Genomic DNA, 27601 nt, shown 5'->3' with positions numbered 1-27601 from the left:
TCGACCACATGTTTGTAAAAAAAAAACAAGTGAATTATTATGTTTCATAACATAACTTCTCTGGATAGCTTATATGAAAATGCAATTTAAACAAAAGTATATAGATGTGCCTCAGGTTACAAAGAAATTCTTCTTAGATGTAGCCAATTTATCCTCGGTATTGCATTATACATTTTGTAAACGGAAATGGAAATATTTAGTTTCTCAAAGTATATCTACAATTTTCATAATTTCGTTCTTAATATCAAGACAGTTTATATATATGTTTAAATCTGAAAATAACTTGATTAGCATTGCATTCTGTGGTATTTCACAACTTTTTTTCCCAGTGCATGCTCGCTTGCTCCCGTTCAAGTTTGCCACTGAGCCAAAGTGCAAGTGCGCTGGCTTGGAGTTCGCAGTTCTCCGCTCGCTTTTCGCTGATGCTGGGCCAGCGATTGCATAGCGAAAGGCAAACGAAGCGAATCATTGTAGTGATATCCTGATATCCTTCCACTCGCGCTCCCACCTCAAGATAAACTGCATTGCAATGACAGCCAGCACATGCATATCCATAGTTTTTACGGCAATTGCGGCTGGTTCCGACCACACAGCAACCCGAAATGGCGAAATCCTTGAGTTTCTGCTTCATTTGGTGATAGTATGCATTGCTTGGTAACATTTTATTGTAAAAGAAATACTCTGCTTCAATCGGAAAACCTGGAATACATGAATCACTTTCCTGAAAATTTTACCAGCGAAGTAAAACGTTTGTAAAGCTTTAAAAGATATTAATCCAAAATTGTAGGTACACATTAAATTGTGAATCAATTATGAGTAACGTTTAGAATGGTCATTCTTCAGTTGCAACTAATAAAAGAAAACTCTTTTAACTGGAATCTTTTTCTTTAACTGACTAAAAAATATATATTACTCACTAGAAGTTTGACAAAATGATTTTAAAAATGTTGAATACTCACCCCAAATAATATGCCTAATAATAATGTCCAGTAATGTTTTACATTGTTCTATTCTACAGAAAGTAATCTTACCAAAATCATAAGATAGCTACTTAAGTTTTGAATTGTGTCCAGAAGTTCAAAGTTTTCAGAACACTTTTACAGGGTAGCCAGTCGTCGCTGCCTGAAAAAGCCACTCCCAAGTGTCTCGTTTTATTATTTTAAGCTCTGTTGGGAATGCATTTTAGCTAAATTTGATGGCACTTCTCATTGTTTCCAAGTGCAACTGTCGCTGCCCGAAATGAGATTGTTGTGTGTTTCATATTTCATAAAAATTAAGTAATACGTGGCGCAGAAGGAGACGGATGCGGCCGGGAGAAAAGGAAGGAGGAGTCCAGAGGAGTCCGGAATCAAAGTTGGAATTGGAGTCGGAGAAGGGTAAGGGAAAGGAGTCCGCCAAGTGTCGGCCAGTTGAAGAGGCCCCCAAGAGCGTGGCCTGGCAGTCGTAATGGAAAAACTGCCATTTCCGCCAGTCGCAGCTCATGCGTGCTGGCAGGGGAACGGAGAGGGGGGAAGGGCGGAAAACTGGGGGGACTTGGCCTGGCTTATCTGGCCCTCAGCTGGAGGCTAAAGTCTAAAGCAGAGCCTGCCAGGATCTGAGTCGCCGGGAGTAGGAGTAGGAGTAGAAGTAGAAGTAGGAGTAGGAACAGGGACAGGACCTGGACCAGAACCAGAACCAGGACCTGAAACAGATCCAGTACCAGTCGCTGAAGCCATGTCATGCATTGGGGAAATGCAATATTTTATTCGAAACTGAAGCGAATTCCCAGCAGTCCGCACTCACACACACTGGCCCACAGATAGATTCCCGGCCGGAGTGACGAGTGGAGTACACTCGAAGAATATACATATATCGTAGAGCGGGCTGAGTGACTGAAGGGGTGTGTGAAAACATTCGTTCGAGTGGAAAATATTTTCGCAGCATGCCTTCTGAAGGACCATAAGTAATCTTTGCTCAATTCAAAGGCCCCCGATTGCCAGCTGTTAATTACACAAGAGGAAGTGTTCTTGGTCTCTTTTGCATAGGCTTGGTTTCAATCTGTATGCATGAACTCGAAGAATTTCAATAAATAATTATGGGTTTTCAGCTATACTTTGATTATACTATACCTTCATAGAAGGCAAACTTAAAACATATTATATTTAAAGATCAATAGCTAGTTTTTGATGGTAGTTATAAATACCCAATGTGCTGAAAAGCCAATGACTTAAAAATCTACCTAATTCAGTATATAGAACCCTTAGATGAATCCCAATGTCTTTGACATCCAGCTGCTAATTGAGTGCCGCGGTTTGAGGGCGAATTTCTTCGAGTGCATCGCTGGGCTGCGTTTTTGGGGTCGTGGCCATTGGCTTTAAGCAGCAAGTAATAACCAACTTATGTTGCTAACCGTATTTCTTTCGCTGCCATCAATTTTCCTTAGCCTCCTTCGCAGCCGCTGGACACTGGCTGCATTGGCGAAATGAAATGAAATGAAATAAATCAAGCTGAAATGCAATTCGCAAAGAAACACTCAGCCGCCGTTGCTCGACCAGAGCCATAAAATAATGCCAAGAAGGAGTTGCGAGTGGGGAATCCCCGGCCAGACAAGATGGGGCTAAGTGAAAAGCGTGGGGCTTAATGCGAAATGAAATGCCTTCACGTGGGCGTGGCACTTAATGATGCACGTCTCAGGGGCAGTCAGTCAATCGATCGATCTGCGAGTCAATCAGGCATTCAATCACCCAGCAAACCGCAAAACTTTGGAAGGACCTTCTTCGGTCTGATTGATTTTTCCCCTCAAACCATTTGCAGTTTCAGCTGCAAGACTAAGGCAGACTCCAATTAAGTTGAAAAATCATAATTAAGCAGCAAGTGCAAATTCGAAGAGAACGACACAGAATGCAGGCCATAAAAATGTGTGTTCCAGTTTTGAATTCTCAATAAAGATGCTCGTCGTCACGCTTTATGGGTCGGCAATCGAATTTCGGGGAAAATTTATTTCCATTTCCTCGCTGCGCATTTGCATATTGGCGGCAACGATTGTCAATAATCATAAAATATGATTTGGCCATTAAAAGCAATCGAACGGAGCAGAATATTTCACAAATGGTTGCCAATCAAACAATGGAAGCTGGAAACATCAAATGCAGATTCGCAGCGAATTCGAGATGCCGACAGGATGTGGCCAGGATGCTCGCAGGAAGTCAATAGAACTCATATATCTATGTATGTGGCCCTGGCCCCTGATTAGAGGCAACTTGTTCGAAGTTAATTTTGCAAATTGCCCTCAAGAAGAGCACCCGGCGCAAAAGGTGAACACCCCTCGAAACCCCAAAAATTCCAATTAAACAAATGCCAAACTTTGCAGCCCACTCCATTCGTGTGTGTCTCTCGTCAGATTTTTGGGGTCTGTCAAAAAGGCAGAAGTCAGCGGAGCGCAAAGCCAAAAACTTTCACACACACACACACACACATCGCCTCTATGGATATGTTGGCAAACAAATTTGGCAAAAATATTCAGCAGAAATTTATTAAATAACAAGGGAATTTATTTCGCAATGCTATTACAGCCGTAACGGTTCAAAAAAAAACTTCGTAGTTACGCAACTGTTTTGACCAATTAAACTGCGTCCAAGATAAACGAATGCGATTTCGATAAATTCGCCCGTAATTGGCACAAAGCGTTCGGACACTAAACCCAAATCGGCAAACAGAGGAAACTTTAACCCAAAGCAAGTATTTCTGCCCTGCGGCTTGATTATATTCTAAAAGCTCTTGGGGAAATCTCTTCTGACACACTTTCGTGTGAAGCAAATTAAAATAATTAAATACTCAAGTTCAGGAGTTTGGGAGTTGTCGAAAAAATGGCAGGAGATGTGCCTGTATACGCTTCCAAACTTCCACAGTATAAGTTTATAAAAGAGTTTTTACAAAATAACGACAATTAGTAAACAATTCCGAAAGAATACAAAATTATACATAATTTTAGATAATATTTTTTATATGGTTGTTATTAAATAACAACGGAAATGGAAGCTAACTTTGGCAAGCCGAAATTGGGAATATAACAGCTATAAGTTATAGTCAACTTAAGGGATAGATCCGAAATAACATTTTACAAAAAACACCAAGTAAACAACCAAATTTAGAAAATGTTTCGGAAACTTTTTAAAAAAAATCTTTTCACAGTCATTCGATTTTCACCAAGCTGCATGGTTTGCCACAAAAATGTAGAGATATGCAAAAATGTCTTAAAAAACAACAAATTTGGCAAATTCGACAGCGCCATTTATAAACTTCATCTGCGTCCACATATAAAAAAATATGATGTAAAATGCGAAAATCGGTAACGAAAAAAATACACATATTTCCAAATCAACTTGAAATCGATAGCTTAGGTCCTCAGGTCCGAGTAATTTTTTGCCTAATTAAGAGCAAACAAAACAGAATAAATATCGTTGTCAATGTTGGAATGTAATTTTGTCGAAAATTTCTTCCTTCCTGCGTTACAAACTGGGAATATTAACCAAACAATATTAAGCAATACAAATGTTTTCTGGAATCCTATTCTGATTAGAGTTGAACAAAATCACAACAGTTCCATGGTCTTATATCAGTGTTTTCATAATTTTCGTCATTTAGATTTTTTTTAAATTTAATGTACAAGTAAATTTTTTTTTCTATTTGTGTTAAGGCCATTCCTTGCCTCAATATTTAGTCAATGTTCTCAATGCACATGTTATCATATTTAATTTTATAAGCTAGTTCTATTAGTAGACCATAAAGCTTACACCGAACTAGTTGACTGGTTAAGTCGCAAGAAGATTAAATGAGTCTTAAATGCTTTTCTCTAAACTTGGAAAATAGCTCAGAAAACGTATAAAACTCATTCGCAAAAGAAATGTGAAGGCCTGACCAAAGTATTTAGCTATAGGCCACAAACGAAAGGCCGGAAAGAGGGGACTTGGTAGAGAGGAAAAGAACAAGGGCAAAAGCATAACAGAATCAGGGCCAGACAAACTTACTTGATGGACGTCATCAGCAGGCTCAGAAGGGCCGACTTGTCACGTTTTTGTGGCCCCATCTCCGTCTCACTCGCCGTCTCCATATCGCCCTCTCTTTCGCCACCCCTGTCTCCGTCTCTTTCGAATTCCCTGTGTGTTTAATGACAGGACAGCTGCAATCTGGTGCAATGCTATCTATTAATTATGGCACAAACTCTCACAAATTGAGTTTTATTTCCACTGAAGTGGATATTCATTTGCATATCACTCATACGCCAAGTGCGCAATGCCAGGCCACAAATTGGCCGAGCTGCAAGTGGCAAATCGTTGACAATACAATCCAAATGGAATAAAGTCTTCCGTTCCCCCCAGATTGAGTCCTTCTCGCACCGGCTTAGCCTTCGGGCTTTGTGTCCACTCGGTCTTGGTTACCAGGAAAATCCAGTGAGAGACATGATTAAATTATCGTTGACTTTTGTTGCACCAGCACCAGCATCAGCCCCAGCTGCCGACAATCGAAATCGAATCGAAGACAAACGGGGTGGGAACCGGCAACAGGGAACAGGGAATGGGGAATGGGGCTGGGAATATGGCATAAGGTATAAGAAACTTGTCATGCGGTTGCTCCTGCTCCTGCTCCTGCTCCCCTCGGCCAAATCAGATTAGTTGCTGGGATTCGTCGGGGACTTATTGTGTGCATATTGCAAATATACTTTTGTGCTACTGTGATTGCCTTGGCTACCATTTACTCAAAGCCTTATTGCATTTTTGGTATTAGAAAAAATGAACCGAATTGCGCATATTTTTATTATTGTCCAATGAGATTTATTGATTACTCGAGGAATATCTGAGATTATTGATTGATTATGAATAAATCCCCCTGCATTATCCAAATTGATCTTTTTGAGTATATGAATTTGAGACTAATCAGTTGGGCAATTTTAGTTTAGTAAAATTGGAAGAGGTTTTAAAACTGCAGCACTCATCGTCTAACCTGTTGCATTTTGCCATGGCCTCTTGAATTTTAATGAAAAGTGCACTTATGGGTTTATCGGAACATGAGGTCTTGTTTCAGCATCATTCTTCATTCATTTTTTGTTAGGAAACGCTTTTAGGATTTTCGAAAACTACAACGTTAAGCCTTTAGGTGTTTAGAAGCTTCTTAAAGCTTACCCACATACAGGTTAAGCATTAAGAATAAAACAGTGTTTGAATATGCTGCAGTTTTTGAGCAGCAATTTGGGAACTGCGTTTTATCATTTGATTGTCGTGATTATGCTTATTAAGTAGTCAGAGTTGCCATCATTATGCATGCAACAAACGATGCACATCCTCCTCTATCTATTTTGCTCTCGCTCGCCTACACACTCATAGCCACATGCATCAGTAGAGTTGTCTCGCTCTAGATTTGTCTCCTCTCACTCTTCTCTTGGTTAAATCGGTGATGTGAAAAGCTCACACTCTTTCTCTGTCTTTAAATCAACATCTTTCTCTCTCTATCTCTATATCTCCTTCTCTTTCTCTCTCTCTCTCTCTACTCTATCTATATCTCTCCCTTTCTCTCTCTCTCTCTTCTGCCTGTCTTCTCTTTCTGTTTGTGCTTCATCCACAGGACGTGCCCGCGTTGAGTGACGGAATTTATCACATTGATTCCTTTATACTGGATGCACCGAAGAGCGCGATTTTCGTGGGATTACAAAATGATTTCATGTGCGATTTCTCGTACTCATCGGACGGGCAGTTGGCGCCCAACGTGGGGCACGATGCCCGAGATGAGCAGGCAGTTGGTGGCGACTCCGACTTTGATTCGCAAATGGATTCGCCCAAGCAGGCCTGTGACTGTGATTTCGATTTGGATGTGGATGTGGATGTAGACGCAGACGTGGCCCAGCAAATGGAAATGGAAATGGAGGAAGAGGAGGAGGAGGAGCAGGAGGAGGAGCAGCAGGCGGAGGATCAGGAGTACGACGATGGCATCGGTTTCAGCTGCGACAGCGACAGCGCCCTCACCCTGCCCGAAGATGACGATGAGTTCGTCCTGGTCACCGGGCTGTGCCTGCCGCCGAGCAACTCCAGCCACTCGTGCAGCAGCTCGATGCAGTACAGCAGCGGATCGAGCGGCGGAACGGTGGCCATCAGCTCGTCCGCCTCCATGGAATTGGACATGGTCCTGACCCCGCCACCGCCACCGGCCCTGGCGAAACCCAAGTCCACCACCGCCCATCCCCTCAAGTTCCTGCACAAAATCATCTAAAAAAGAATGCAACTCGAAATTTATTCGCTCACGTTCTGCGGTACTGGTGATGGCGGGTGGTCTCTGACCACCTGCTGCTGCTGCTGCTGCAGGCGAATCTGCACGGACGTCATTAAAATCAGGCTGGCAAAATTCGCAAGAAAGAAATCCGATATCGAACCCATTCCCCCTGTGGCCCGACCTTCGTTTCTGCCCCCGTCGTTCGTGCTGAGTTCACCGCAAACCCAAAATCAGAACAAAATCAAATCCTGGTCCTTGGGGAGTTATGTAGTTGGTTGGGCGCCATTCTCCCCTCATTAATTTAAGCTGCTAATTGTAGGACGGGGATATCCCAGATATGCCCCAGTTAGGTAGGAATGCTCAATGCGACATTGGGCGAACATAGTTAACAGTATTATGGATATAACCTCATTAAAAGGCTTACAGTTTTTAGAAATTATTATGCGAAAGTAGTGGCAACCCAGGTGGATCAAATATAAACAGAAAAAATAATGAACCTTGCATCTTGGCTGAAATGGAGGTCAAATAAAGTTTGATTCATTTTTGCAGTCCACTTTTTTTAATTCTAAGTAGTTTTTGCAATATTGTAATAGTTTAATGTTCCCATTGGACAATCGTGCAATCCAAAGTGAAGTACATAGTTAACTGTTGGCTAAACGAATGGCTGCCAAAAACAAATACCGCACAAAGGCTATACATATATATATGGAAAATGGAAAATAAATATAAAACAAAATTAAATGTGTACCGTCAGATCATTTGACTGTGAACTTTGGAAATCAATTACTATTTGGCTTTGGTCCGAAGAGGCAAAGAAATAAGAAACGAGGCAAAGGTACTCGCATTTCCTTAGCGATTTGCATTGCATTTATCTCGTCCTTCCATTATATTCCTTTTCAACGAGGGAGTAATTCTACAATAAGAAAGAAAAGTAATTGGCAAGGGAGACTGAAAGGTGCACCCAATGTTTGCCTTGTATTCCATTATGAATGCAATTTGAGGTGGTTTTCAGCTGGGTGGTTGGTGGCCATCAAGATTTGCACTGACTGCTGGCTGGCTGGCGGATGCAGTGCGTCCTTCATTATTCTGAATTTACGTATTAACACTTCCTTTTATGCAGGCCATCAAGTGCATCCCCCGGCAGGATTTACATACCCCTGAACCTCCCCCCCCCACACTTTCCCCCACACACACACAATCGAAGTATTAATGGCTGAATTTAAAAAGAGAGAGAGGGGGGGCGGCACCAGGGGCGGCTGGCTTAATTGCTCTGCCACGCCGCCCTTTTTCAGGCCCTCCTCATAATCCACAGTGCAGTGGGCTTTAAGGATATAATATAACGCGCTCTGCAGGCTCTCTCGATTGCAAAATCGAGCTTCACCCAGCTTCCCGCCCCCCTTCCTTGCCAAATTAATTGAAAATATTTATTGTTATGCTTATTACACCGGTCTTACCTCTCTCTCTCTCTCTTTCTGTTTATATCTCTCCCTCTCTGACCATATATCCTTGTGTTCCTGCAGGAGCACATCAGGGAGTCGAAGGAGAGCAAGCTGGACGAGATGGGCCACAACTCTAAAGGTCGTTCGAGGGAGAACATATCCAGGTGAGTCCTCCTACCGATTTCCACACCCAATTCCCAATTGAAGCTCTAGAAGGCAGTGCCTAATTGACAGCGCCCTAATGCATTACGTATCCGCACTGTGTGCACTAATGATGCACGCTGCAGTGGCTCATTGTCGGATTTTTAAAAATGCCGTGCATTTATACCGGCTTACCAGTTGTAAGCTGTCAGTCTTGAAACTAATGAGATATTTGCTTAATATACATATTTTTTTACAGACATTTGAATGATGTTGTGTAATGAAACGTCTACTTGAGCTTAAAAATTATAAATTGGTCGGCGTTAAATTGAGTTCCAATGAACTTGACATTGTCAATTGAATAATACGAAATATAAGTTCTTAATTAATTAAACATTTATATTTCTTAGAAAATAAATAAATAATACTATTTTTATCAAATATTAAATAATATATAAATGCTATTACCATTTAACCTTAATGAGGCTTGCCTAAACTAAAAATTATTATCAGTAATCGTTTGTCAAAGCAAAAAATTAATGTTTGTGGACCTATTTTGAGTAATATTACTAGACTAAAACACTTTACATTCTTAAAATGTGATTCTCCGTAAGGACAGAAGCTTTAGCTTACCAAAAACTTGCATTTATCCCCCCAGAAATTTTGTGAATTCCCAGAGCTAGCGTTATCCTCGATAGACCACTGAAATTTCCGGCATTTAATCCTGGTTTTTCCGCCCCGCAGGCAAAAGCACTCGCAGACATCGCTGCAGATCCTGGACGACGTCTCGAACCGATACTACCGCGAGGCGGTCCCATTGTCCTCGCAGTCGAGCAAGGCGGACTTCAAGGAGAAGGAGCACAGCATCCTGCGCCGGCACGCGGACATGACCCAAACCAGTCTCTGCGGCGTCGGCGAGGATGACGGCGAATCCAGCTCCACGACCACGGCCACCCACGAGCTGATGACAAAGGCGGCCATGTCGACGGTGCCCTCTAATGCCTGCGACATGGGCTGTCAGACGAGGTGAGTCCCAGTCCCAGTTCCAGTTCCAGTTCCCATCCCGATCCCGATTCCCATTCACGAATGTGTGCAGTCAAATAGATGCCAGAAAATTGCAAAGTCAACGGCGGACAAACACTAAAAACAATGACAATGTTGGAGACCGGTTTAAGTTCCGGAATCCAGGATGCGACAGTGGGGGGCTATTTGAACGTCGCTCGAACAACACAAATCGATGCAAATATTTGTATTTGCATGCGTCTTTATTGGATATAGGCGACAGGTCCCGAACAGTCGGAGTCGCCGGAGTCGGGAATGTGGGTTAGCAGGATGGCGGAATGGCAGGATGGGAGGATGGGAGGATGGGAGGATGCCAGGATACCAGGATGGGCCGACAGCCAGACAGACAGACATGGGCACTGACAGGCGGAATGCAGTGACACAATGCCGACGTGCCCAGATGAAGATGATTCATGCCACCGAATAGTGATGGGAACGAGTCACTGTCACTGTCACTGTCACAGCCAAACTGCCACAGGTTGTTCGGGGTGATTTATTAGAGGGTTGGCATTTATCTATGGGTGGCATGTGTGAAAATGCCGCAGTACAGATTCTAATGTCTCAGATTAAAGTGATTTAGATTAAGATACAAATTTTGGTTTTGTTTCCTAAAAACCATAGCCGCAGATTGTTTGCTTGTTACTCTTACTTACACAATTGCTTGCCTAATTTGATCAAATTTTATATTGTTTGGAAAAGAGATTATTATGCCCCAAGCTAAAGAGCTATAAGTGATGTGTAAATATTGTTAATGTGAAAACAAATTCAATTGTTAATTTTTATAGTGTTTAACTTTGATTGGATTAATAAAAAATAAATGTTGCATTTTCTATTGTATTGTATCTTGTTGTTTTTATTCTTATTAAATTGCATTGTGTTCTTTTTATTCTTGTTAAATTGTATTGTTTCTTTTCCAACACTAACACAAATGATTTATTTAAAAATTTGATAAATACAACTAACATGATTTTTGATATTATTTTATACCATTTTTTAAATTTCTTTGTGGCTATGCGATTTATAGCATATATGGTGTGTATCACTAACTCAGAGGGCATTTAAAATTAGCAATAAATAGACAAATTTATATTTCTACTATATAAATTCGTATAGTTTGTTGGTATATTTAGTAATTGTGGGAAAATTGAGGAGGTCACTGGACAGCACTGGCAATGTGATAGATAGTTATCTGTCAACGGGATCCTGTTTGTAGACCATATGCTTTCACGTCCATCTGACGGATTCAATTCAGCTGATTGGCGCACACCACTGTGTCACAATCTCCCTATCCCGCGGCAACACAGTCACCTTTGAGCTTACCGATGCCGCTCATCTGTATCATTTCTCTAGCCCACACTAATAAAAAAAAGTTTATTTACATGGACTTAACAATTAAATTTGTATAAAACACTTTTAGGGATTTTAATGCTTCCATCAGTAAATATTAACTAAAATTAATAAGAGTTTGCTCAGAACCACCTTAACTTTATTAACGATAGTTTGATTTTTTAAAAGTTTGGAGTTACTTTTTGTTGGCTTGTGTAAAATTGATTTAATGAAATTAATAAAAGAAATACAATTTAACAGAGGATTAAGGCTCTTAACTATTTAGTTATTACTTCTTAATTTTATTGATTAAATTATAATTTTTTAATTAATGTTAGTACAAGCCCAGTTGTTTATTTAATTTATTTAGAATTTTGGCGCAAAGTGTTGCATACTTTTGAGGCTTTAAACTACCATATCAAGCATGTTAGTAATGACAATAAGCGGGTCTTAGATGTATATTCCATCTATGAGGAAATACCTGCAATTGAGCCTTTGCTTTCATGGAAAGCGATTTAATTTAAGTACAATCTGACTTAAGCCTGGCTTTTTACAGTGTCCTTTCAACCGATTGCCTTCGTGTTTGACTGACAAATATTAAAACCTTTCACTTTGCTTTCTCCCCGCTCTGTTTCGTCCTCCCCTTTCTCCACCTCAGGGAATCGCTGTTCGTCAACAGTCCCGGGATTGGACCGTCGGCGAGTGCTGGTGTTGGTGTTGCCGTTGGCATTGGTTATGCTGCTGCTCCCGGCGGCGGTGTCGCCACGCTAATGAGACAAAAGTCCAGCTCCTCCTCGCTGGGCGGCAACAGTGGCAACGGAGGCGGGGCCATGATGATGCCTCCGCCGCCGCCGCGCTTCTTTTCCACCTTTGGCTATGAGCCATCGGGATCGCCGGCGGTGGCAACGCTGACGAGGCGCAGCATGCACCAGCAGCAGCAGCAACACCAGCAACATCAGCAACATCAGCAGCAGCAACATCACCAGCTGCCGCGCCAGGAGTCCATGGAGATGGAGGAGCGACACAGCGGCCGCTCGCACTACGGCGGACTGATAGTGGCATCGACGGCCAAGCCGCCGCAGGAGAATTGCCACCATCATCACCAGCACCAACAGCAGCCGCAGCAGCATGCACAGCAGCAACATGCACAGCAGCAACACGCCCAGCAGCAACAGCAGCAGCAGCGCCTGCATCATGCACATCCCCATCCGCCGAGTATTGCTGCCCGGCTGCCCACGATGAAGGGGCACGGGGCCATGGGACAGACAACGATCCTGCCCGGCGGCAACAAGCAGCAGCAGCAGCAACAGCATCTGCAGCAGCAACATCAGCAGAAGAACGAGGAGTCCAAAGTGTTCATCGACATACGGAATTCAGCACCAGACGTGATTATCATGACGTCCCATTGACATTTAGGGATGGCCCGCCAATCAGCAACAACAACGGTAGAGAACAAGAGCAACAGCAACAGCAAAAGCAACAATATGAGCAACAACAGGAGCAACACCATGAGCAACAGCAACATCGGCGGAAGGAGGACGCGTTACAGCAACTGGACATCGGCCAACATATTAACCGCAGCCGCAGCGTCGCTGATGACACAACAAGGACACGAAGAAGGCGTCGCGTTGCAATCAGCCAGGGGGGTGGTGGTGTTGGTGTTCTTTTTTTCACAGACCCACTTTGCCACTCCCACTTCGCCGCCCACATCCGGTTTGCATTCCGTTGCACTCGTTTCGCGCTTCCTTTTTTCTTCCTTTTTAAAGTGAGGTGAGTGCGGTCTTTTAAATTGCCGCAGTTAAGAGTTTCTGCATTGAAAACTCCTAACATTTTCTGTAACCATTTATTTTTTTAAGATTTTAAAACGATTCTATATAATTGGCTATTTGTGGGAACTAGCTTTGAATATTATGAGGTGCCATCAGTTTGTATATACAGTTGCGTTAAAAATAATAATGGTTTTTAAATTCAACTCCAATCATCAATAATTCACTGAAATATTTTTATCTCATTGGCTTTATGAATAAATTCGAAAGTGTATATAGTTTATATTTATAAATTTGTTTACCAATTAACTAAGAGTTTGATCAGTACTTGTTAAGTAATAAAATGAACACAAATTATTTACGTAGCTTAAATATATAAGATAGTTAAAAAAAATTTAATAAAAAACTCATTAAAATCACCATTTTTATATATGTTTTTTGAGCTCAGCTCTTTTGTATTTCTAATGGATTGATAGAAAATCGGATTATTTTTATTAAATATTATATGTTACAATTCTATTTAAAACTACTCTTAATTTTATCTCCTAAATTCTATTATATTTTTGGTAGAATACAAAATTATTATTATTATCTTTAACGCAACTGTATGTGTAAATACAAAGGAAAATATATCACTTGAAAGCACAATATATGAGACAATGGTTTAGCTAATTGAATTTAGAAAGTTTTCCTAAACAGAAAGTTATGTAAGATTTACTTCCCAATTCCCGCACCTCATATGTGCTATGCCACACCCAAATCGGTCTTAACAAATTTAAGCGAGGGCCAATTGAAGGTCTTTAAGACGAACTAAGAGCCACTAATAGCCCGGCTGCCACTGGGGCTGACTGGGCGAGACAAATGGAAGATGTGTCGGTCCGTTGCCTCGGCCAGCCCCTTTGCGATAGCCAGTCGGGGAAATGGAATGGCGGAACGGAGGGTCCTGGGAAAGGATAACCCGGAGAGCTGTTCCATTTGTTGTAGCCGGCGGACCGCAATTGCTGGCGACATTTGCCGGACATTCTACGGCTGCGACAGCGGCATTTTCAGCTCGAAAACAATGCGAGCGCAGGACACAGATGCGGATGTGGATGCGGATGTGGATGCGGATACAAATACGGGGCAGTGGGCAGTGGGCATGTGCAGACAGTAAGCAGACCGCTGACAACGTCGCGTATGAGCAACATGTCCCAGAACATTGTTATCGGACTCACACTCCTCCCACCAGCCCACCTTTCCATTTCCCACTTTCCCCCAGCATGTTTGCTGCTTGGAAAAATGCTCGACAGGAACTTCTTCATTTACATGCATTGCGGACATGGTCACGTGGTCCATTTCACGACGATGTCGCGACCAGAGTCCATCCATCACGGGCACGTGCTCCAAGCTCCATTTCGGGCTGGGGCTTGGGTTTGTGTTGTGGGTTTGTAGGGGATCTGCTTTCGGATCCGCAACTCCCGACAAGCAATTTGAGTGAAAATAGTTTTTTAAGTGATTTCGGAGTATTTCACTTTGCTAGATTAAAAAAGGGCCAAGTCAAGTCCTCTTTTTTAACCCATTAATTGCCCGGCAGCCAAACATTCAACGAAAAAAAATATTTTCCTATGTCGCTTGCCCTATAAAATCTTTATATTACAACACGAAATAAAATTAATAATGGGACATATTGTTAAAAAAAACTTCAAATATTTGACATTTTAAAATTATATTAATTCTAATTCCAACGGATTAGTTTTATTCTACAGTTCATAAAACTGTCAACTGTCAAAACTGTCGGTTATGTACGAAGTAAGAACGAATTTACAAACCTTTTAGGCCATGATAATTTGCTGAGTAAATTGTCTCTAGAATAGATTATTAATATTTTATTTTTTTCTGTGTTCAAACGGAATATCAATAGACACAGCAAATTGAATAGAAGCCATTTTAAAAAGATAACATTTAAACTGTCGTTGATTTTCATGCAGTATGCTGTGGGTTAACCAAGGACCTCGGCAATCTTTTCAGTTCATCGGACATCTAAATCCCTTTCAATTAGATAAATTAGCTGGCCACAGATTTCTCCGCACCTGTAAAAAGTTTCCCCACTCACCAGCGGACAGATCCGGAATCCAGAGTCTGGAATCTGGAATCCGTCGGTTCGCAATTAGCGTGGTTACCGTAATGCGGTTGGATTTGGGTTGTGGTTGGCCGGGATCATCCTGGCGGTTTGAGTGGTTTGAGTGGTTCCGATGGTGTAAATATTGTCGCAGCTGGCCAAAAAAGGTGGGGAGTGGCTGCTGAAAAAATAAAGATGACAATGACAATGAACGAGGGAGGGGGTGGAAAATCCATTTGATTGATTGAATTTAAAGACCAGCGACAGCATCGCGGCAAAACGGGGAAAATTACAAGACCGATGTCTGATAATGATAATGGTGATGATGATGGTGCAGTGTTGCAGCTTTTATTTTTCTACCCTAGTGAAAACTCAAATCATTAGAGTGATTAAAGGTCGAGCAGACATGACACGAGTTCCTTTGACTTGATTCGGAGACCCTCGTCATCTTGAGCCCTCAAATCAGTCATTGAAAATTCGTGAACTCTTAAATCTTCAATGAATAAAAAATCTACAAAAAATAGAAAGCCAACAAAATGATTTTAGCCTATTGTACATTTTGTTCGCTAGAAAAATGTACACTTCTATTTCTTGTTTACCAGTTCACACCTCAATTTTGCATATTATTACCCTTATCATCTTGAGCTCTAAAGTCAGTCATGGAAACAACTAAAAGTAAGGACTGACCCAAAATATTTCGTGAAATATTAAACACAAGTTTAACGCTAACAAAGTGAATTCAACGGATTGTAAATTTTGTATAAGACACACTGCGAATATCAACTTTCCAAACTCTCGCCTCTATTATGCATAACATTTATTTTGAAAAGCCGTGGCTTTACTCGAAACCAACTCTCATCACATTGTGCTTGAAAAAATGTCATGAAAAAATGCACAGTCTCTTATATCCTGAAGAAATCCAATAAAAAATGAAATTAAAAATGAATTTAATCAATTATAAATTTTGTTCTAGGAAAATATTCAATACTCTAATTTGTTAACCTCTTTAAAAATATGTTAAGAACCAGTGAATACCTGTTCCAATTATAGAAAAAATTCATAGTTCTCTTAACTAAATAATTTCTTGACAACTTTATTTAAGGGCACGGAAATGTGTTCCGTTTGTACATAAAACTACGAAAATGTAAGATTGTTTTTAGGCTTAAACGTGAACTATTTTTAATTGTTAAATGATTTTTTTGGCTTTGTTACAACCCTGAGAAACATAGAAAACTTTTTCTAGCTAAAATTTAAGATGAAATTTAGCGATTTTACTAAAAGCAGCATAAAGAAACTATACTAATGGAAAAAACTAAAACAAAAGAACAAAAAAAATGGAAATCGATGTGTACTATAAGTCATCTATGCCTAGGATTAAGTTAAATGTACGATAATTTTTTTTTTTATAAAAACATATACATAAATACTGAAAGTATCAAAATGAACTACAGAGAAACCCAACAAAAAATATTTCAAAACTTGTCTTTTTTTTCAAAATGACTGCAAGCATTGTAGTTGTAAATTGTCGAGCGACAAAAAAATGTTTACACAAAACGAGCATTAAATAAATACTTAAATAAATGCTTCGAAATGTATGGATTTAAATGAATATGGCGAAGTAGATAAGAGAGCGGAATTGTGTGTGAGGATTTGTGAGTGTTTGACTGCGTGTAAAATAAGCCCCAAAGCGATTGAATAAAAATTAATTTTTGTGGAAACGTGAACAGTGGTTGTGTTGTCTTGATTCCTGGAAGGTGGCACTGCACTCGCTCCGCTCTTTTCGCCCGAAAATATGCCATTAGCCGGTGAAGTCGGCCCGAAAGTAGACGGCACTCGAGTGTGGATAAACACGGAGCACGGCGGAGGCAATCGGATGACCCAATTAGAGGGGAGCACACAACTCCCATACACATTTACATTTGGCCGGAGTGGACCGCCCGGAGGCGCACAATCACGGCCGAAACGAGTCGCATAATTATGCGGGGTATCATGGCAGACGCGGTTGTTATGGGCTCTCTGAGAAGTTGGTAACAGGCCTCATGGAGTCACGTGCTTAACGTTCTGCAATTATGGGTTTTCCAATTTATTACTCCCTAGAAACTATCATATATCCTCTTTTTCCTTTACACTCATAACTGATAGAAAAATGAATGATTATATCTTATTACCCTTCATTATCTTATTAATTTGTATCGATTACAGCTTCATAGTACTATTAGTGTACCACAGCTTTAATTCTATACATATTGAAACAATTCATATTTATTTAATTCATTTTCTCCTAGCTTTATCATTTTAATTCAAGTTAAGACATAAGTCACATTTGGATTGCAGTGTCGTATATTGTTTTCCCCTTTCTCAGCCCCTGGAAATTGAATAAATATTTACTGTGATTTGTAGCAAATGGCGTTTCATTTTGGAATACTCCAGCAATTATCTCTAGTATCGGCGAGTCCAAAGCGTTCTTGGTGGCTCGTATCTGCCGGATACCTGGTCTCGTATCGGAATCTGGAACTCGCTGTGCGAAATGCAAATTGCCGCGCGCATCGCTTTTGTTTTCCATAGATTTATGCACTCGGCCGATGCTGCGGCTGATTTGTGGTCAGCCGTGTGAATGGCCAGCTCATCCCAGCCATATAAGAGTGAACCCCGCCGGAGGGGACAGTAGTCGCAGTCCGAAGCCCCCAAGATGCCATCGAGTCGGTATCAGACCATGCTGCAGATCACCCTGTTGCTCTGTTCCGCCCTGCTCCTCGTCGCTGGCCAGAGGATTCCGGTTCGAGCACCGCCGCAGGATCTACAGGTGCCCAACTTTGGGGGCGAGAGCTTCGAGAGATTCGCCGGCAGCTCCCGATCCGCATCCGCATCCGAATCCGGATCTTCATCGGGATCAAGCAGTGGGAGCAGCGAGAGCCAGGAAACCAGCGGGGAGATGCGGGAGCAGCTGAAGCAGCTCCTGGGCGACCAGCTGTCCACCGCCTTCGCCTCCCTGACCACCACCCCCTTTTCCCGGCGACAACCGGCCATTGTGGCACCCACTTCCGGGGCAGCGGCCCGCACACAGTTCGCCACCGATGATGCGGACGGAGATCAGGATCAGGACACGAATGAAGAGGAGTCCCCGGAGGAAGAGGGCGGCGCCGAGGAGGAGGGCGGGCCCGAGGAGGAGCAGGCCACTCCTCAACCGCAGCCTGTGGCACCACCTCTTCCGCAGCCTGCGGGCGCCGAGGAGGAGCAGACTGGCGGTCAGGAGGGGCAGACTGGCGGTCAGGAGGAGCTGACTGGCGGTCTGGAGGAAGCCGAGGACTACAATGCCTGGCGCGACAACTTCTACGACCTCAACGAAGACGGCAGCTACATCTTTGGGTAAGTTGGCAAGGCACAAGCCGTTACCATGACCATAAAAAAGGATTAACTAGTAAGTCCGAAATGGAAACTGGCGATTGCATTATCTTTCTAATGGCTTTTCTAAGCCTTTTTCTTATTTTTGGCAATTTGAGATTAATATTAATTTAAAAGTTCGACATATAATGACTTAAGTTTAAGGAAAATGTGGCTATAGAATTTTGAATTCATTTTTTTGGTAACTCACAACTAAATTTAAAACTTTGTTATTTGTTTATGCAATTAAATGGTCAGTATTGCATTTTAAAACTCAAACTTTTTTAATTATTTTATGCTAGAAATAAGTAACCTTTTTTATTTGATTTTAAGTGTATAAACTAGTTTTAGCTTTGATAGAAACAACCTCCTGCTCCTGATTCAAAATGCTAGTAAGCAAACATTTCATTTAAAAAACGAAACTTCTCCCAACTCTATTTTGAATACACAACTTGGTGGTTATATTTTAAATTTAACAAATACCTTTTAATTGTCCAGTTACTCCATTCCGCATGGCGTTCGTCGCTGGGAGAAGGGTTTCTATTCGGAGGAGCAGCATGGGAAGGTGGTCGAGGGCTTCTACGTCCAGCCTCGTCACCTTTTCCAGGGATTGAGATACGAGTTGCGATGCTACAGATCCGATGCCAATGGCTACCAGCCACTGCCAGGTGGGTAACTTAATATAGCATAAATATAAATAATTACAAGTGAATTCCTATATAGTTGAGTTTCTGACGACGCCGCCAATTGTGAGGCGCGATGAGGTGCCCCAGGTTAATTGCTTTCGTAATACCGATGATAGACGACCATAAACCGGGGACTATTGATAGTCATAAGATTAACATGCTAATGAAAAACAATCCCCAATAACACACTATAATCGTCTAAAATACAGCCTTACAAAAGTGTTTTCAAAATTATTTTTTAAAAGCTTAATATTTATACGGTTATTTTTTTTTTTGCACGTATGTAAATATATTTAATTGGAAAAGCTCTCGTATAAATATTTTATTGGCATTTCTACTTCAAAAATGTGATTCGTGAAACAAATAACTCTTCTTTCCTAAACTTAACCATTCAACAGATAACATTTTTTAGAACGAAACTAAATATTTCTATTGTACACATACATTGGTAAATATTAAGATACTTATGGTATTCAATTTATTTCGTTGAAATAGGGATCTGCCATACTTTACGACCAAATTCCTCTAAGCACATCCAGGGAATAAAAACAGGAAACTGTGGACCATAAACTTGAGTCCGTAAGAAGCATAACAATCGCTTAACCGAATTCTCGGGGCTTACCCGTACAGTCATCACTTCCTTGTTTGCTTTGGCGCTACTTCTTGTTTTATTCTTTTTATTCGCTTTATTTTCGCCACTGTTTCAGCTTCCTTCGTTTCTCGTTTTCAAGTTTAATTCAAATGGCATTTCAAAATACTTTTTATTGTCTTTTATTTTCGCCCGGGTCCTCTGTACTCTTTTTCTCTTTACTACATAGAAAGAAAAGGGACTGCAAAAATTAAAAATATTTAGTTTCTTTACCATCAAAGCAATTGTAAACATTTTTTAAATGAGTTTTCTCAGAAATAGATTTGTACAAATTTAATAAAATATAGTTATATAAAGTCAGCAATGTAATAAATTAACGGCAGTGGAATTTTTTGCACACTTAAAATATTTCAAAAAACTAACAGTTTTCATTACTTAATTAGTTACATAATATCCAAATCATTGGCTTTTAGATTCTTATAAATAATTATAGTTCTGAGACCGGTCTGGCCGTGAGTTCCACATTTTTCTCTCTGTGCATACGTCCCACTGTGGGCAAACGAGATTCGTAGCTATGTGTGAGCTTGGCGTGGCTTTTGCGGCGTCCCTGACGTGGAGCGGTATTCCCACAGTTTTCAATTTTTGGCGATTTGTTGCGGCACTTAACGGTTGTTTGTTAGCTGTCATTGTTGTTGCTGATGAAGCGCCTTTGTCTCAACTTCCTCCATATCTCTAGCTCTTTCTCCAGCATTCTGCACACCGGTACAGGCCGACTTCACTAAAGTGAACGCTCAAAGGCAACATAACTATATATTGCTTCATATTTAACTTCTTCGCAGTTAAATACAATTTAACTGAAAATTATTTATTGAAACTAAAAAATACCAATTGTATTTGAATTTCTTTTCAAATTGTTCTAGAAGCAATACCATTGTGTGAAATTTAGAGATGAAAATCATTAAAACTTTTAAAAAATATACAAAATATTGTTTTTAAGTGGTTCCTTAAACAAAGGTCTACCTGTATTTCTTTTGATTGTTGTTCCTGTTGTTTTTTCGCGACTATCCCAAGACGGACGAGCAAATTGTTTGGGCCAAGTCGCCAGGAAGGGGTTGTCCGCATCCACATCCACATCCACAGCCACATCCACATCCATATCCCCATCCGAACCCAAATCCAAAACCACATCCACGGGTCCCTAAAGTTTACTCGACTCTGGCTTAAATACGAATTTGCCTAAATCAACAAACGGCGAGAACAGAACATTTTGTGGGTCTCCTTTGCATTTGAAAAGTAAAAAGTAACAAGATTTCATTGCGTCTCATATTGTCTCGTCTATTTGCATATCTTGCGCGTGGATTTATAGCGTTATATATGTACGGGCGTAAATAGATATATATACCGACCTTTGCATTATATAGTCAAGCCAAACGAAGGAGCGGAGAAAAAGCCAGAAAACAGGTTCATTTAGCTCACGTTTTGAACTTTTGGCGATTGATCGTGCTTTTTATTGTTGTCTCGGTTTCTGTTTGCTGTCATTTGCATGAGTCAGCCTAGAGAAAAAAAATGTCTTAAATAATACAACAATGCTTTTTAATGAAATTGAGTCTAAACATTTGTTCTTGAATGAATTTGTTGTCTTGCGTTAAGTCAATATTTAAGAGTTTGGCCACCATTAAACTAGGATCTTTTCTAAAAAATCAATGACTTACAAATTTTAGTAAAGATTATTAGAGAATTAAACCACAAACTGACAGTTGCTTATTTCAAATATTCTCGATATGGTTATTAAATTTATAATATGTCAAATGTTTCCTTTATTGCAGAGCAAAGATCTGATTTAAGTTTAAATATCCTCTGCAAGAATAAAACAACTTTAAAAGCCCCTTAGTTTACCTTAATAATAATAATTTTTCTATTTCCCAAAACATTACAAGAAACGCCACAAACATTGAAATACTCTAAAAACAATTTTAGAAGCCTCGTAGCTTACCTTAATAATCATATTTTTTCTGTTACCCAAAATTGTCAGGAAACTCTGCAAAAACTGAAATAAATACAACTAATTTCGAATAGTATTTCCACACATTTTCCCCGAGCCCTAGGAAAATGCTGCTGTGGTTAACTAAAAATCCCGAAGTAATCAACTTAAAGCGAAACTTTGCCGGCGAAACTTTTGTAGATACAAAGATACTCACAATCAGATACACAGATACATGGGCCTGAGATACAAACTTGGCTATAATTGAGCAATTTACACCACAACAAGATGGGGACAGTGGGTGTTTTTCTGGGGTTTTTCGGGGGCCTGGAAGGTCAGATCGCAAGACGAATCGGGGAAAGTTTACCCGGGAGCATCAAACAGTGCTGGAATGTGATAAAAATGCCGAGATTATGTAACCGAAATACTTTTAAATCGAAATCGAGCAATATAAATTCATGGCTTAGACACTTGAAAATGCCAACGTTGGGTGGGACACTTGGCCCATGGCTATAGTGGGGTTATTTGGGTGCCGGGTGGTTTCCTTCATTGGGAAATGGGAAATGAAATATTGTGAACACACGCCGAAAGAGAGGGCAACAGGCGAAACAGGGAAAGAGACGGAGCGAGAAAACGACAGTGCTGAGTTTGCCAGTTTTTGGTTTGGCTCTAAACAATATTTTATACTTATATGGCCGAAGATATTTATTAGTTTGTTGTGCGCATCGCTCCCTTTTGAACACCCAATTTCAGCTGCACATTCGAACTCCTTTTTACGATGCCGCTGGCATTTACATGCGAAATATCTTAAGTCGCTGCCATTAAAAGTCAAACGAATGCGATAAGATCGGCGACCGTTAGTCGGCACCTTAATACCTTAGTAGTATGCGGTGTCAAAAAATGAATAAAACGCAAGAGAAGTGGGGGAACCTTTTTCCGAATAAACGCTTACATTTATTAATTACGCATGCGGTTTGACGGACTCTCGAGAATTTAATCTGCCAAATTGATGGTTAACCCCCCGATGGCTGATGTACTTTTTCTGGCCTCCCACACTTCAAGAAAAAGCTGATTCAATCCAATTCATGGACTGCCATCGATCGATCAAAGCTTTACAAATCGGAGGAATTTTTCTCAATCAATTGATCATTAATTCTGCAGTAATTTATCAACAGATTCATTTAATTTAATTTATCAATTAAATGACATTTAGCTGTGAATCAATCATGGGGAAACACTTACCATTAATAACAAATAAATTGCACACAATTTATAATAATCGTTAAAATGATTTGATCTTTTTTGGACATTCGACTTGTAACACGAATTAAACTAGTAATACATTTGCATAAGTATATATAAAAATGTCTGTATAAAAGAGACCCAAGTATAAAAACCTAGATAAATATAGAAAATTAAATTTAAAATATCATCGATTTGTAAACCAGATCATAATTTAAATTAAATTACCATAGATTTATTTATGTCGTAGTCCCTTATTCAAATATTAAGCAAGTATAAATGATGAGATCTAATAAAAGGAAACCATACACCATTTCTATTAAGCAATCAAGAAGCCGCTGTCAAATCAAAGTCATGGCAAAGAAAAGGCGAGAAAAACATAAATATTTAACCCAGAAGGCGTGATGAATCTGAAGTCTGGAGTCTGGAGTCTGGCATTTATCACACACTCGGCCACAAGGGTTAAGCAATTAGGGGCAGATGGTGACGCCTACACTGAGCGACCAAATCGATGACCAGCTCACTGAGGGGAAAAACGAGCATGGAAAGATGGGCCAAGGCGATAGCAATGTGGGACGATGACGAGCCTGGTCAATGAACCATGTCGATGGGATTCAGATTGGGATCGGGATGAGTTGCCTTGCATCTGGGGCTGACACACATCGGCCGGCCGGCGCAACAAACAAATAATCAAACAAACAAACGGAGTAAACAGGCCAAAAGAGTCCCAACACAAGTCCAAGGATCCACCGCACCGAAAACTCTGTCAAAATCACAAAAGCCACCATGACGCCTCACAAAGACCGACAAAAGAAACGTTCTCAGTGGGTGAACTTAAGGGGTTAGTGCTGTCTGTTTCTATAAAATAAAATAAAACGCAGGAGCTATAATTATGAATGCCTTTGGCTCACCTCTGCACTTCCATTATTTAAAACATTGTTTTCGCAAAACTCCTATAAAAAGTTCCTTTTTAAATACCTCTGTCATGTAGTACTTTTATAAGCTTATTGCTTGCAGTCTTCAAATAAAATATTTGTAAAGCAATTCCCAACTACTTGTTAATATATCAACAAAGTTTAATCAGTCTTAAAAGCAAAAAAGGTTTTGCTTGCATTTTTAATACATTAAAGGATTCTATAAAAGTTGAGTAATTTGTTTTATTTAAATAAGTAAATTGCATTTTTTATTTAAAACATTTCGTATATATTAATATAAATTAAAAAGGGTAAACAAAAATGTATTAAAAGTATTATTATATATTCAATGTTTGCAGAATTAATGAGATGTTCCAAAATAATAACACTTTAAGCTGCGAAAGCTCAAATTTCTCAAGCCAACACTTATGTTGTAACATTATTCGGTGTTTATGAATGAAACCCGCCAGATTAAATGGCCAAAAACTGTAGCCAAATGTGTCAGCACTGAGTTTGAGAATAAGTCTGATAAGGAAGGGAAATGGAGAAGTGGGGGAGTGGGGTGGTGGGGGGTGGTGGGGGTGTGTGGGCCACCGAAAACACTGCCAAATCATTGGCATTGACGTGCGAGCAAAAGAGGGGTTTATTATACTCCAGAGCCAGCCTGTTGCCGGCCTTTCTTCATTTGCCACATTCTTGTTCCTGCTTTTCGGATGGACATTTTTCATCTTTAGTGCCGAAAGGCTACACTCGAGTGGACTGCGTGTTTTTTTCGGTGGATTCGGGCATATAAAAGGCCGCGGTTCGCCCCAGTGCCACACAATCAATTATTGATTTCAGAGTGCAACATGTTCCATTCGCAAGAGAACTATGCGGGGCGTAAGGTGAGTTGCCTGCTGGTCTGCCTGGCGATCCTGCTGCCATTCCAATCCGTCGATGCTCGATGGACCCGGCGACCGAGGCGCACCACCACGCCCAGAACTACCACCACCAGCTCAAGCACCGTGAATCCTGATCGCCACCAGCACGTGCACCACTGGCCACCACTGGTGGCACCACCACCGGCACAGCCCGAATCACACCCCCAAGTAGTTGTGGTGCAAAAACCCAGCTACACAGAGACCAGTCCTCGGCTGATCGACAGCTTCGATCAGAGATCACTCGATGGCCAGTATGAGTTCAGGTAAGGAGTCTAAAAGTATGCAATAAAATAAATACCGTCGTCCTTTGTAATGATTCCCTCGGACTCATGGATTTACAATATACCTTAAGACACCTAAGTAATTTTAAAGCTCAAGAGATTTCCGTAGAGCCTTCCATTTTCAGTAGTCGTACCTAATCCCTTAAAGGAAGTATATTTCAATAGTCTGACGCGTATATTTGAACCCACCAGATACCAGCTGGACAACGGAAACACCCGCTATGAACGCGCCTACTGGCTGCCCGTGGGCAAGGACCTCGTCCTGGCCAAGAAGGGATACTACTCGGTGCCGCTGCCCAATGACAAGTACTCGACGGTGTTCTACACGGCCGATCATCGCGGCTACCACGTGGACATGCGTGAGCTCCGAGTCCCTGCCCCATCAGTTTCAAACCGCTAATGAATTTATCCAAAACGCAGAGACATTATCCAAAGAGCAGCCGCTGTTGCCGCGGAGCCTTGAAGTGCCCGGAATGGAGAGGGATGTGGGATCGGGAACGGGAACGGGAATGGGATCTGGAATGGGTATGGGTACGGACAAGGGGACTAAGCGAAATTCAATAAGCGACCCGGAGCGTAACGAGCTGGATGTGGAAGTGGATGAGGATGTGGATGTGGAAGTGGATGAGGATGTGGACGCAAGTGAAGCTGGCACCGAGCTCGTTCCTAATGTAAGTGCCACCGGGAGTTAGCCCCCTTTTATATGAATACACCGGGAAAACGGCTTAAATGATTTTGTTTCAGGAAAAAATATGGTTTCAATATCTTACTTAAATATCACGAATTAAATCTATTCTAGATTACACATTTTTTTTTCATACATTTTTTTTATAATTGCTAGATGCAAAGTAATTTTTTTTTGAATACCTTAAATAATATGATAACTTTGATATGATGCAATTGAAAAAGTCTCTAGTCTACATAAAAAAAACATAATTCAAAACAGAAAAGAAAAAATCTCATCTACCTTTATATACAGTTTGAAACTTATTAAATGAAATGCAACAATAGAACCTAGAAAATTTTATAATTACATAATTTATGTTCATAATTTTCCTTAAAACTAGATACATTTTCTAAACACTCAAACTCGATACGCCACAAATAATGGCTAGTTCGCAGTTTTTAAATACAACTTAAAGGTCTGTTTTACCACATATACCAATGGTATCCCAGTTTTACTTGTTGATCAAATTCCATAATATGATATAACATAATACAACAATTGATTTAATTTTGCACTGTGCACCTTCCCCCTTTTGCTGCAGGCTGTAAACCAAGTCGAAACCGAAACCGAACCATCAACTTTGGCCAACGACATTTTGGCAACTGAAGCACCAGCCGACAGCCACGATGATGACGATGTTGATGATGATGAAGGCGCCTCAAACTGAAAGCCCGAACATTAGAGGACATTTCGGCATGTAGAGGATGGCGGAAGATGGGGGGGGGTTTGGGGCACACACTTGGCTGACTCGCAGCTCGCTCTACTTGCTGCAAATCAAATTGAAAACAATTGTTGCAGTCACCAGTCCGACACAGTTGAGTTGGCCAGTAGTCACCGCCTCCCGAGGAGAAGAAGTCAACTCGACTCCACTTAACTCCATCTTCATCTCCATCTTCATCTTGGAGTTCATGGGGAATGTGTCTCAATTGCTCGCTTGACAGCTCCTCCTGTTCCCATTCCCTGTTTTATGTTAGCCTCTCTTCATATGATAGATTTTTTTTTTTTTGCAATATTCAATAAAAACAAATATAGGATTTTTAAACTTAAAGTGGCTTTTGTTTTTAGTTCTTCAGCATACTGATTATAATCGAAGATGTTAGTCTTAAAGGGAATTCTTTCATATCATCTGAAATGGCTCAAAACTTAATTGACTTAGCTTAAATTACTTCGAATTGGTTAATTTAAGTAAAAAATGTATGGCAGATTAATTTTAAAATTTCGTAGCTTAATGGTAATTATTGGCCACTTAATATGATACAATATTTTGCTTATTAAAAATTTAGTTAAAAATGTTGATTGTGATCGGATTTGATTTTGCTTAATGAAAGCCCTCAAACTACATCATGTTCAGACATGCAAACGAGGTCTATTAAAGCCATTTCAAATAGTTTAGAGGTGTCATCGCCATTTTCAATGGGCGAGAGGACCAAAGACCGAGAACCGTGTGTGTGATGGGCAAAAGATGAGACATTATGAGGCGGCTGACAAAAACACATTCGAGCCTCAATTTGCCAGCTGCCGACGACCGTCTTTTGTGGGGCCTTTTGGGTCGCTGCCTTTACCATTGCCTCGCTGCTGGTTTCAATTTAAATGGTTTCTGGAAAAACGCCCCGAATTGGGTGGTCGCATTGGTGAAAAGGCGATGCCAGGAGATTTGTCGGCGGCAAATCGGTGAGCATTCATAAAACTTCTCCATCTCTGGCCCTTCCATTACCCTTCCGCCATCCTTTTGGCCAACTGCATGTCCCTGTAAGACTTGGCCGCTTTCTCCGTAACACACCCACAGCCAGGTGCACATATGCTCGTAAA

The 27601-nt window shown here is 40.8% G+C and overlaps 4 protein-coding genes across 4 annotated transcripts in view; 3 read left to right on the top strand and 1 right to left on the bottom strand.

The window, feature by feature from the left end:
• The window catches only part of LOC108045102, an 88116-nt gene extending 71321 nt beyond the window's left edge, over positions 1–16795 (top strand). The window contains 3 exon segments of the mRNA XM_017124302.2: positions 8760–8842; positions 9564–9845; positions 11866–16795. Of these exon segments, the coding sequence (XP_016979791.2) occupies positions 8760–8842; positions 9564–9845; positions 11866–12616 (1116 nt within the window). The 3' untranslated portion in view covers positions 12617–16795.
• A 965-nt stretch (positions 16796–17760) lies between these two features.
• Positions 17761–19264, top strand: LOC108044890 (trinucleotide repeat-containing gene 18 protein). The gene is made up of 3 exons (XM_017124052.1): positions 17761–18437; positions 18951–19120; positions 19176–19264. The coding sequence occupies exons 1-3, from the start codon at positions 17761–17763 to the stop codon at positions 19262–19264; spliced, it is 936 nt and encodes a 311-aa protein (XP_016979541.1).
• Positions 19265–20204: 940 nt separating this feature from the next.
• On the bottom strand, positions 20205–20414 carry LOC108044900. Its single transcript, XM_017124063.1, has one exon. It carries the CDS (start codon positions 20412–20414, stop codon positions 20205–20207), a length of 210 nt encoding a protein of 69 aa, XP_016979552.1.
• A 4298-nt stretch (positions 20415–24712) lies between these two features.
• LOC108044909 lies at positions 24713–26459 on the top strand. The gene is made up of 4 exons (XM_017124075.1): positions 24713–25047; positions 25258–25424; positions 25486–25736; positions 26334–26459. Exons 1-4 carry the CDS (start codon positions 24713–24715, stop codon positions 26457–26459), a joined length of 879 nt encoding a protein of 292 aa, XP_016979564.1.
• The last annotated feature ends 1142 nt before the right edge of the window (positions 26460–27601 follow it).

This window comes from Drosophila rhopaloa, unplaced genomic scaffold (assembly GCF_018152115.1).
Source record: "Drosophila rhopaloa isolate 14029-0021.01 unplaced genomic scaffold, ASM1815211v1 contig_3, whole genome shotgun sequence".
NCBI lineage: Eukaryota > Metazoa > Arthropoda > Insecta > Diptera > Drosophilidae > Drosophila > Drosophila rhopaloa.
This window is presented reverse-complemented; position numbering and strand designations above follow the sequence as displayed.